Below are 12,641 nucleotides of genomic sequence, written 5' to 3'. Positions count from 1 at the left end.
ATTGCTGTGGCCAACAGCTGTGGCTGTGGCCAAACCTGACCATGGCCTGTTCTTGTAGGACCCACCAGAGAAGAATGGGTTTTATGTTTGAACTCCAATTCAGTGAAATGTTTTCTCAAAAAAAAAATTCAGTTCTTCTCACAAGCATATCTGTGTTATGCACTAAATTGTGTCTCCACCACATTTCCATGTTGAATTCACATGTTGAGGCCCTAACCACAAGGTGACTGTATTTGGAGACAGGACCTTTAAGGAGGTACCTAAGGTTGAATTAGATTGTAAAGGGGGGACCCTAGTCAGGACTGGCGTCCTTGTAAGAGGAGAGACCAGAGACAAGCAACTTCTCTCTCTCTTCCTGCATGTCACAGAGGAAAGGCCACGAGAGGACACGGAGGACGTGGCCATCCGAAATCCAGGAAGAGGCCTCACCAGAAACCAGCCCTGCCGGCACCTGCACCTTGGACTTCCAGCCGCCAGACGGTGAGGAAATGCATGCCTGTTGTTTAAGCCACCTGCTCTGTGCTATTCCCAGTTCCCTGTAATGACACCCTGCACTGACTAGTACAGCCTGTATTACAAAAGCGTGTGCTTAATTATAATGTTAGACAGTTGACCCTCAAACATGGGGGTGGAGGGCACCTACACTCCATTCAGTGGAAAAGCGGCATAGAACTTAAAATGGCCCTCTGCACGTTTGGATTCCCAACTGTGGACTGAAAATACAGTCGGCCCTGGAGTAACATGGGTTTGAACTGCAAGGGACCCAAACAGTTGAAACCTGTGTTGTTGAAGGATCAACTGTATTTTGAATGACAGATATTTAAAATATGGTGGAAATTCGTTTTCTCTCTTGTTACATAAAGTGCCCACATGACTTCGTTGATTTGGATCTTAGCCCACAACCCCTGAAATATTAGCAACTTGGCCTTTTCCACAAAACACTCGCTGACCTGGCTTCGGAGGAGAACCCTATGTTACTAAGCAGCAGTTACATGTCAGTTCCCATGGAAGTAGTTATTGTTTTGCCACACAGAGAGGAGTAGGCATGTGTGAAGAGCCTACTCACTTAGTATTCTTAATTTAAACACTTGGATCACATACCTACTATCCTCCTGTGCCTGAAGGGGAAATAAAAATTAACACGGTGGAAGGTGGGGAAAGAAAACCCAATGACAGCGTGTCCACGTGCCGTCCCTGAGCACAGCCCTGGCTGTGGGATGAACATCCAGAGAAGGAATGTTAACTGGTCCGACGCCTGCCGATGGTGCTGAGAATGGGCTGGGTTTGTGGTTTCAGTTCTGCCCACAAGAATGAGTGGTGTGGGAGCCCCGTGCCGCTGCACGCGACCCAGTCCCAGCTCCCAGCTCACCAGGAACCCATCAGACGTCTGAACCAAAAGTGAGTGATGAGTCAGCATTCGTTTATTCTCAACATCTCTTCAGTGTAGCTGGGAAGGGTCAACTATTTGGCAAGGGCTGCTGAGTACCAAGCGAGTTGTCTGTCTGTCTGGCTCTCTAAATTTCATGGAATGAAGTTTCTAGTCCTTTCCTCCCACAGAGGGACTTACTGTCGTCCCAAGACACCAGGTTGGGTATCACCATGATGCTTCAGTGGGGAGGGAGAGGGACACAGGTGAGCCTGGCTGGCCTTAGGGCATCAGCAGGCACCCGTGGCCCAGAGAAGGAAATGGGTGACACGCGGGCAGAAGAGCAGTTTGGAGGTGATCATGGGTGGCTCTGAACCCAGGTCATGGGTTGGGATTCACTCTGGAGGTAATGGGGAGCCATTGCTGGTTCTTGAGGCGAGGAATGCCGTGCTGGTTTGCACTGCAGAGAGAGAATTCTGGCGGCAGCGTGGAGGAGGAGGGATTCGTGCTCCCGAGCTTGGTCCCAGCTCCTCCGCTGTCTGAAAGGCCTTTGTCAAGGGCCTCTGTGAGGTGGCCTCTTCCCTCGCTGTTTCCCGGCACCCCTGGCTCCTGGCCGCGTTGCTGACATTAGCCAGCCCTTATCAGTAAACAGAGCCACTGCCATTTTATGAAAGTAAGACGTCTGGGTTAATGAGCCCTGTCAGCACGTGTCAGGAACCAATTTACTCCTTCTCGCTTCTGAGCTGTTTTCCGTGCCTCTTTCCCTGTCGTCGCAAAGAATGTTGGGGCCGACTGTCCTGACGGTCACCTTGCTGGTCCCCCGGCCACCAGGGGCAGGCTGGCCTCCAAGAGTCAGAATGCCTCGCCTGCTGGGGTCCTACAATCCCGGCCCCAGCTGTCTCTGGACAAACGTCTACTTTGATAATCTTTGGTGCCGTGGTTTACAATCTTTAAAGTGCGGGAGGTGGCTGAGAGGTGTGACCTTGGGCAAGTTACCCAGCTTCTCTGTGCCTTAGTTTCCCCACCTGTCAAATGAGGATACTACTAATAATACTAACAACGCCATAGGGTTGTTGCCTGATGAAATGAGGTAACGCAGTTAGTGGACTTGGTGGGAGTTCAACAATCATTAGCTAAAACCTCCTGTGACTCCCTGCCCCAGCCCCCCTCACAGATGGGAAAGCCGAGGCTCAGAGGAGTTAACACTTTCCCACGGTGACAGACAGGCTGAAGGCGGGGTGTGCGCTGGCTTAGGAGGCCCAGGATTCCTTCCGAGTTGTGTGAGTTTCACTGTCTGGGACAACCCCAGACTCAGCTACAACCAGGGCCTGGCTTGGTGGGCCTGCTCTGATCTCGCTCCAACCCGACCGTCTCTTAGATAGTGACTCTCAGACTGGAGCCTGCCCAGCCTCCCCCAGAGGGCTTGTCCACACAGACGGCAGGGCCCCCTCCCAGGGGGTCTGACTCGGTCGGTCTGGGATGGGGCATAGGAATTTGCCCGTTCCCAGGGGATGCTGATGGGGTCGGGAGAACCACTGTCAGAGAGTGTTTCAGAACGATCTTATAAATAAACCCAGCAAAAACGGTATCACCAACTTGATTCGCGTTCAGCGAAATCCAATTAGAATTCCGGGCGTGCTTCCATTCTAGGCTCTTTTTAAGAAAGCCCGGTGTGGCCACTCCTAGGCTGCTTTGCCTGTGAAGGAGGTAGTGAGGTCAAGTAGGAGTCCTCTGGGACCGTGTTGGAAAGCTTAGAGAAGAGCACTTATTAGCGTATCAGTTGGTTCTTACTCGTACTCCCTGCTATATAAAATCAGAGTTTGTGCCCTGGTCACGGGGGCTCAGTGGGTTGGGCACCATCCTATGCACCAAAGGGTTGCCAGTTTGATTCCTGGTCAAGGCACATGCCCGGGTTTCAGGCTCGATCCTCAGTAAGGGGGAGGTGCAGGAGGTAGCCAATCGATGTTCCAATCTCACATTGATGTCTCTGTCTCTCTGTCTCTCTGTCTCTCTCTCTCTCTCCATTCCTCTCTCTCTCTCTAAAAAAAAATAAAATAAAAATCAGAGCTTGCTCATGAGACCCTTTCCAGTGTTTGCCATACACTCAGTTTGCAGACTGTTCCCCCGGGGGGACGACGTGTGGCACAAACCTGTCACAGGCGGCACAAACCTGACCTTTTCCCTGTGCCATGAAGGTCTGCCCTGCCCCTGCTCCGGTGACCAGCCTCTTAACGAAGAGGATGCCACTGAAAGAGTTCGAAAGTCCCGTACTTCGGGCCTTTGTAACCTGTAAAATCACCTGCTGTGAGAAAGCTGAGGCGCATTTTAGATTCACCTCAGCCACTAAGACCCCTGCAGGGTTGGGGTCCCTCAGTGTGTGAAAATGATGTTGCAGATTCTCGGGCCCTCCTCCAACCAGTGGGGTGTCTGAGCCCCTTCCTGTGAATGTGGTCCCGCCTTAATGCTGGCTTCTGTCCAATGGAAGGGATCTCTTAGATGCCCGAGGAAGGTCAGAAAAGGCAACACAGCCTCCATGGGCTCCCCCTGTCACTGCACACACCCTGGCCCAGCGCAGGCGGGAGCGGTCCTGAGGCCTCCAGGCTGGGGCGACCCAGTGGAGAAGACACACAGCAGCGACGGCTGGCCCAGCCCCAGCTGCTCGCGTCTTCCCAGCACCAAGGCCAGACGTGTGAGTCAGAGGAGTCCAGCCCCAGCCTGTGAGCTGCTCTGGCTGATGCCGCGGGGACAGGACAGCGATAAGCTCTCCCCACTGAGCCCTGCCCTCATCGCCAACAGAGGTTATTGTTTTAAGCCTCTACACCAGGGTGGGGAACGTCATTTGGTCTGCCCTGCCAAGGCCGTAGGGATGAGTTCATTAAATGTTTGACCAAATATAGCAGCTAATTTTTAAGTTGATCATTTTGTATGGCCCCCGGCAGAGGTTGCCCACCCCTGCTCGGCATCCTGGGGAGGTTTGATGCGTAGCCTTAGGTAACGGGACCGTCAGGCGTGGGCACAAGGGATTTTGAAGACTTCTGTCATGGACATGGTCAAGACACACAGTTTTAGGCAACAGCAGATTAAGGCCGGTGGCCAAGAGTAACGGCCAAAGAACTGTCTCTAAGGACCGAACCTCGCTGGCCTTCAGAGAGGGATCAGCAGATACAGAGAGCCCTCTAAACCGGCGGTAATCTCTCCGTCAGGGTTGCCAGAGTCCTGTTCCATCCCGCTGGCTCCTCTGGATGGCTCTTATCCAAAGGCCTACCCAGCCCGAACCCGGAGTGCCTTGTGAAGCCGCACCAGTACAATACAGTAAATATTAGCACAAGGCCTTGCACTCGGCCTGGGTCCTTTCCAATACAAATGCTCCCCAATTCACTTATAAACAGCGTCTCCTCATTTCCTCTTATGGTGATTGTGCACCATCTTTGCTTTGCGGCCTTACGTATCCCAGTCAGTGTTTATTTTTCTCTTCTCTTCTCCCCTCCCCTCTTCTCCCCTCCCCTCTTCTCCCCTCCCCTCCTCTCGTCTCCTCTCCTCTCCTCTCTCCTTTTTCTTCCCTTCTCTTCGATTCCCTTCCCTTCTCTTTCCTGGCTCCTGGTCATTTCTGGCATCTTTACCCTGTTGCATTCTGTTCCCCGTAACTATCACCGTCTTGAGGCTCTTGCCTGGGCAGGACAGGCCGGCTGGGTGCCATGCTTAGGACCACGGCCTCTGGACTAAGGCCTCTACCATGGCTTTGTCACTGCTCAGCCTCAGACAAGCCACCCACCTCACGGAGCCTCGCTTTCCTCCTCTGAAGCAGGTGGCAGGCCCTGCTCGTGGGAAATGCTTTACATGTGAGGTCACTGTGGTTGGCCCCCCGTGGCCTCCCGCGTCCTTGGGGCAGGTGGTTGAATATGGGGCACATTCCACATGTGCACACACCCCCTGGAGACAGAAGGTCCCCAGGAAAGCAGTTTCTATCCCAGAAGCCCTCCTGTGTGTTGATGGAGGCACTTCTAACCGAGTCTCCCTGGCTGGTGTCTGGTGGAGGGGAAGAGGGAACCAGGAAGGCTCACAATGCTTCTCTTGTAAGGAGACCATGGGCCTGGGCGTTCTCGAATCCAGCTTTGCTCATTAGTGTGTGGGCAACGACGGACCGTCTGCCAAAGGGGCTGCCCAGCAGGGAGAACCTTCCACGAGGTCATCACGGGGCTCCGGCAGCCGTAGTGCCTGGTCTTTGGAGTTTGTGTTGGGCGTGGGATGAGGCAGGCCCGCGTTCCAGTCTGATTTAACCGCTCCCCAGCGAGCTCACTAGACAGTTTCCTAACTGTGTTTTCTCGTGTTTCTTTTGGTCTGTGATCCAGAGCAGGAAATGCATGGTATTACCCGAGGTAGTACACACATGTGCGCATCACACCCTGAGACAAAAGGTTCCCAGAAAAATAGTTACCACCCCCGAAGCACTTCTGTGTTTTATTTTTTTCAAAGTAATTTTTAAAAAAATTCTGGTTATGATTTACTAAATTGATTTACTATCCACTGATAGGTTGTGACCTGGAGTTTGAAAACACTGTTTAACTTGGCTAAGAACTTCTCTTAATATGTTAGTCTTCAAAAAAGGGAGGCGGGGTCATATATCTTGTAGGATAATTCTTAGGATTAAATAAAATAACTATGTACATCCTGGCTCAGTGCCTGGCACAACCTAGGTGGTTGATGACATCATCATCAGCATCCCCATTTTCTACTAACCTATAATTGCAAAATAAAATCAGATAAAGCCAAAGTCATTCATTAAAAAAACTACTTTTTTTATGGTTCTTCTAGTTCTGGGGTCAGCAGACTACCTCCATGGGTCAAATCTAGCCCACTCCCTGTGTCTACAAATAAAGTTTTATTGGAACACAACCATCCTCATCAGTTTTGACACTGTCTGTGGCTGCATTAGTTTTACAAAGACAGGCGAGTAGCTGTGCCTGAGACCGTGTGGCTGCAGAGTCTAAAATATTCACTCTCTTCCTTTAACAGAAAAAGTTTGCCAATCCCTCTTTCAGTCAATGGAATCTTATGTGGTCCACTTCAGAAGAGAAATGCTTGTGAGGCCTATGTGGCAACATGGAAAAGTATTTACAAGAATAAAAAGTGGGATCAAGGGAATTTTCTGTGAAAAAATAACTCCTTTACTGTTATTAAAATATTTCCACCACAGGGAGGAGGAAGGCAGATGTTGAGGAGCCTGGTAACCATGGTGATTTTTCGGGGCTGCTTCTCTGGGCCCGGGACCCTCCTGTCCTCCAGCTCGGATGGGCACAAGGTGGGGGGCGGGCAGTGGTTTCATATTCCCAGAGAGGGGCTGGCAGGCAAGCCAGCGTGCCAAGCCCACGAGCCAAACATCTGCTTGGACAGAGATTTGGAAGTCCCTTGCCCACAAATATGTCCCTTGTTGGGGCTGGAGTCGGGCTGAGCTGCCAGCTGCTGAGTCTCCATCTGAGCGGCAGACCTCTGTGGAGGGCGGGGCCCACACCAGTCCTTCCTCTGCATTCTTGTGGGAAGAGGAGGGTGGGGGCCAGGCTACACGTTGGACCAAACTAACAAATCCTTACAACTTCCAGGAAGGTCTTCCCTTCTCTCAACCTACTCCCCTCCTCTGAGTCACTCTTTTGGCTGGCTTGGCCTGATAAAGGGAGATGTGGGCGAGGCTGGGGGCAGAATAAGAAACACTAAAGGGTGGAGGTTGCAGTAAATGTTATGTTCTGGCTTCCTTTCCCCCTTCTTCAGTTACAAGTGTGGGGTGTAGGGAAGGGCGGAAATGCCTGGGCAAAAGGACCATGCCCAGGAAATCTGTAGATCCCATTTCTGAGAGAATATCCAGTAAGCTCCCTCAATGCAGGGAAACGGTTTGGTGGAGATGGTAACAACCAGAGCAGGAAGGTCACTGTCCGCAGGGTGCACAGACACCCATAGCCTCCTTCCAGGTGGGAGAGGTGGGGAGCAGTGGGGGGCCTGGAAAGGGAGTCTGGGGCACGCTATTCTGGTGTGACAGGGTCTCGGTTGCTGGAGTTGGCAGCTCCCTGGCCACAGAACCCCTTTAAGCCCCAAGACCCATGGTGGATGGGACTGGGGTGGGGCAGGCAAGTCCTTCCCTTGTTCTTGGCACCCAGACAAGAGGTCCCCAAAGTATCCACTGGGCTGGGCTGTGAGTTACTCCAAACACTGCTGTCCACCCCCGGAAACCGAAATACACCCCCCTTGCCTTGGTGTACCCACACAGCTGGGCCCCACCCAGGAGTTCTCACAATCCACTGGTCTGATGCAGTCCCAGCCACATCTCTCATCAGTAAGTCGGTTAAGCTCTCTGTGACTCAGGCTCCACATCTGTGAAATGGCTGTAACATCTCTAGTTGGCTGTTGGGGGGGGTTCAAAGAGATGAATGGGCCTGCTGTGCAGTAAAGAGTTCCCACCCCTCCACAAGCACATAGTGGGCCAATGAGGGCAAGAGGGAGGCTAAACATTTTGGGGTTTTTAATTGGCCTCACTGATTGAAAGGGCATGATTTGGACGGGCCAAGGGGGTGAGTTCGTGTCTGGGATATTTCTGCCGTGGTGTGTCCCCATGAGGAGGGATTTCTCAAGACCTCACCTGTGGTGTCTGCCTCTCCTAACCTCAGTCTCATAGTAACACATTTAGAGCACTGCTCTGCGGTCCGCGTGGGCGGCCACAGCCCTTGGGTCATCTCAGATGTGCCACGGCTGATTTTAGGTCGCCCGAAGGCCTGGGGGTTGAAAGCTGGGGGTGCAGATTTGCGAACTCTGCTCAGATCCGAATGACTGGGCAGCTCTGGCCGATAGGATGGGTCGGGCTCAGATGGCACTGTCCCCACAGCCTGGCCGGCCCTTGAGGCTGGCCCTCCGTTACCTGGCTTCACTCAGAACTCAGCCCGAGGGTGGGAATCCCACAGGGGCGAGCTGGGAAAGGCTTTGGCGGCGAGGCTCCTCTGGTCTGGATGAGCCTTTCCTCTGAGGACACTGGTGGAGGGGGCTCGGCAGCTGACCTTGCTCACTAGAGCCTGAGCCCTGCCCAAGGTCCCTGAGGAAGGTCATGACTGTGACAGGCTGAGCTGCACCAGAATGGAGCCAGGTGAGCTCCCAGGAGAACTGGCCCCCAGTGCCGGCGGGGGCACAGCACTAGCAAAGTGGGAGCTGGTTGGTGGCCCCTGATTGCTGAGTGTCCTGTGGTCAAGGACACAGGGGTCGGGGTCGGGTGTAAACAGGGTGTTAAATGCCATGCCTGTGTTTCCAGAACTCCCCATGGCAACTCAGAAAACGTGAGACTGATGTGTAGCCTTCTCCAAGTTGGACGCCCTAAGCCAGGAGGCCACATAAACCCAGGAAATGCCTGGTTATCATCTCCTGGGCCCTCACCACAGACCCACTGCTGATGCCACTTCCGCTGAGGTGATGTGTAAGGTCATTGGTAACACTCGTGAGCAGTGGTTTTCCAAGTGTGGCCCCCAGGCCAGTGTCGGCATCACCCCGAGGGCTCGTGACACAGGCAGATGCTCAGGCCCCGCCTGTACCTCCTAAGCAGGGAGCGCTGGTGGCACCCAGTCCTCCGAATGTGAACAAGCGTCTAGCGATTTTAGTTTGAGAACCACTGCTTTAGCCTAGAAAAGCCCTTCGTTTTTACTCACTCTGAGGCCTCCCAAGCTTACATGGCCACCCGACCCTTGCATTCGCTCTCTGAGGAATTGGCCTTTGGAAGCAGGAAGGATGGACTGGGGTCTGTCATTTGGTTTGAACCCCATGGTCTTTCCTCGGGCCCCTGGGTGTGGGAGTTTCAGACACGGCAGAGCTCAGCACTCCCTCCCTTGCCTCCCAGCAACGCCCACCAAACTGTCGCTATTAGCAGCAGTAATAATGACCACTATTAGGATGATACGCGGCGATATGTTACCAATACAGTTCTAGGATAATAGTTTCACGTGCCTGCCCTCTGACCTCCATTTTCTCCGTAAAACTCTGGATTTGGGGTATCAGACCAAGTCCTACAATTTCCTCCTCACCCCCAGGATAAACTGAATGCCCTGACCACTTCGAGTCAAGTTCATTGCCCTCATCAGGGGAGCAGAAATCAGACCTTGCACCTGATTCTTGCCTTGGGTACCTGCCCACACTGCCCTGTTATGAGAAACAAGGGCACAGCACCCAGGATGGCCAGCCCCCAGGTCTACCTAATGCGGCCACCCGCCGGGGTAAGGCGGAACCGCTCAGGGAGTGCAGCCATGTCCACACTAAACCTGGCGTTGCTGTCCATACACCGTCTATGGCCTGGCGGGCTATCTGGCTACCTTGACAGGATTTGCTCACTGGCTTCAAGGAGATAAAGAGGGAGTTAAAGAAGAGCAGCAGCCTCCTTTCTTCCCGGAACAGACGACAAGCAGGGTTTCATATCTCCAGAAAGACTTTCAGATCCATGTTTTTCTACCTAGCAGCTGGGGGGCCTTGGAAAAATTACCTCTCCTCTCTGAATCTCTGACTCCTCACCAGTAAGTGGCGTTGGTGAAATTCACCCCACCAGGCCACTGTTCAGATTAAACAAAGACCCTGAGAGAGTGAGCATCGCATTAGGCTCGAACCAGGTGCTTATAAACGTGACCTCGATCTCCTGCTCCCCCTAGGCAACATGGCCATCCTGATTGTCCCCATCTTTCCAGGCTCAACTTAGTATGAACATTCATTCATTCATTCATTCATGCATTTGTTCACCCATCCATGGGTCACATATTTACTGAGCACCTGCTATGTCTATCAAAGGCACGGCTGCAGCGACAGAGATGAACAAGAACAAGACAAGACCTCAGCCTCTAGTGCTGGTGACATAATCAATCACATAATTGGTTATTGCATTAAGACTGGAGGTGGGGGAAGGAAGGACAATGCCCAGGCCAGCCACAGGTGGCTTCCTTTGGAGTCCCTACTTTATTTTCTCACTACGGAATCTGCCATTTACTGTCTGGTCTTGTTTAAATGCTTCCTAAGTGTCAGAAGTGTTTCCGAAAGTGGACCATGGGCAGGGATCTGGGATACCAAGCCACCTTTGCCCCACTTCCACCCTGAACAAACTGTGGGGCTGAGTCCAAGAGAAAAAACATTCTTAGATCAACATGTGGCTCTCGGGAATAGCAACTGGGAAATGTCACAACGACTTAAAGAAGTTGCCTTCCAACTTGGAATCACACAGGATTAATCCTAAGGACAAATAGCTCTTTGAGGGTGGAAAGAAGGCAGTGTCAGGGGGGAGATTTGTTTATAAAACAGGATCTAATTTTAAAGTCCCTGGGACGTGTCGTCCTCCCGAGAAATGGGTCTTTTCAGCATCACCCCCAGATGTGTGGGAGAGAAAGTAAGCTTTGTTCTTTTGTCTTAATTCTCAGATAAACACAGTTTATTAGATGGTAATCCTAGATGGCGGGCCAACAGCACGGGGGTGGGAGACGCAGGCCTCGGTTTGAGATAACAAGTCTGCGTCAATGCAGCAGCGGGGACAGGGCCATTTGGGCTGGCGTTGCCCTGGGTGTCTGGCTCACACAGTGACTGCAGCCTGTTCCCAGCAAGCCAGGTGATGTGCTTGAGGACCGTGTACTTCTACCTCCAAATGTTAAATGGAAGCCTGAGGTCACCTGACTGCTGAAGGGTTTGGTGCAAAAGGGAGCTGGCAGCCATGAAACTCAGCAACGACAAAGTCTCACGCTGGTCCTTTCACTTCCCGAGGGACAGAATGAGGCAAACCCATCCCTGAGGCTTCCGCCACCCAGACCCTGCTCCTCTGTGTGTTCCCAAACAGCCTCCAGAGGATCCCCCCCGCCCTGCCCCGTCCCGCAACATCACCCTCACTCTGGCTCTGAGAGCTTTCAGAAGCAGGGGTCCAATCCCACGATACCTCCCGGGGAGCCTGCCACCGCCCCCATGGCCCTTGGAGTGAAGCCGTAAGCCATGGCTTTCTCCCATGTGGGGAGAGTATGCTGCTTGATTTCCTGGGCTCAGCAAACAGCACAGGCTGATCAGCACTTAGGGATAGGTGGATGGGTGGATGGAGGGAGGGATTGATGGATGGGTAGATGGGTGGATGGGTGGGTGGATGGGTGGATGGATGGATGGATGGATGGAGGGATGGATGGAGGGATGGAGGGATGGAGGGATGGATGGATGAATGGCCTGACTCTTCGGGAAGCGACCCCCGCTGACCTGGCCAGCCTGGTGTCCATCTCCCCCCAGCTCACCCTGCCTTTAATCACATGGGACTTCCTTCCATCTTCTGCCTCCGCTCTGCTCTCTGAGCCTTTCATGGCACCTGCTCACCTCTTTAGGGCCTGGGCGGCTCCTAGCTCTGAGGCCAGCATGGCCCTGGGCTCCTAACCCACACCCACCTTCACCCAAGCAAGCGTACATGCCCTTTCCCTAAGCTGCCACAGTTTGGTTGTCCGTGACTGCCACTGGGCAGAGAGACTCTGCAGGGCATGACTTTGTGTTATTGTCCACGGGACAGTGCCAGGCGCAGAGTGAATGAGCACCAATCGCTGCTGGAGGCCTGACTGCATGCATGAGTGCAGGGATGAGGGGAGGAGGCCTGCACGGCCTGGGAGAGACTTACGTATTCTTTGGTCGGGTCGCCGATGCTGCCGTTGGTGGTCGGGGCGGTGGGCTCTGTGCCCTCCGGCTTTTCCTGCTGCTTGCCCTCCTCCTTGGGCAAGCCGCCCTGCCCTGGGAGCGCCACCTCTCCCACACCGAGGGCCTCGCTCTTATACTGCTTGACAAATTCTTCCATGAGTTTCAGCTCGTTCTCCAAAAGTCCGCGGCAGCGAGAGGGGTCCTGGTCGTAGAGGGGGAGCTGGTGCATGAGCTGGCGGCGGCGGTAATAGGCGCCCTCGGTGCCCGTCACCGGCTGCTTCTCCTTTGGGATGAGCTCCATGTACTGCAGGCCCTGGGCAGGGGGAGAAACCGACGTGACTCTCCAGCCCCAGCAGAGACCCGAGAACTGGGGAACCTCCTCCAGCTTCTTCAGGGTTTGGCCGAACCCAAGGATTCCCAGGGAAGGAGTGGTGACACCCAAGTGGTAGTCACAGGTCACTTCCTTGATGAGAATGGTGTGATGTAAGCAGGTGTTCATTTTAGATTTTCTGGCTTTGGGACATGGATTTTGTTTCCTTCAAAATGGAGTATTTTTACTAACCTCATGTCGATGCCTAATTTTAAAAAAGTCAATCTAGTTTAAAATTGCTTTTCTTGGAAA

At 53.1% G+C, this 12,641-nt stretch overlaps 1 protein-coding gene across 1 annotated transcript in view; it reads right to left on the bottom strand.

Annotated features, from left to right (window-relative positions):
* Positions 1-12,641, bottom strand: part of LMCD1 (LIM and cysteine rich domains 1) — a 62,036-nt gene that overhangs the window by 3,649 nt on the left and 45,746 nt on the right. The window contains exon 4 of the mRNA XM_059663409.1: positions 12,003-12,332. Coding sequence (XP_059519392.1) covers positions 12,003-12,332 — 330 coding nt within the window. The remainder of the gene's footprint in view (positions 1-12,002; positions 12,333-12,641) is intronic.

Source organism: Myotis daubentonii, chromosome 14, assembly GCF_963259705.1.
Source record: "Myotis daubentonii chromosome 14, mMyoDau2.1, whole genome shotgun sequence".
Taxonomy (NCBI): Eukaryota; Metazoa; Chordata; class Mammalia; order Chiroptera; family Vespertilionidae; genus Myotis; species Myotis daubentonii.
The sequence above is the reverse complement of the archived record's forward strand: the minus strand, read 5'-3'. Positions and strand labels throughout refer to the sequence as shown.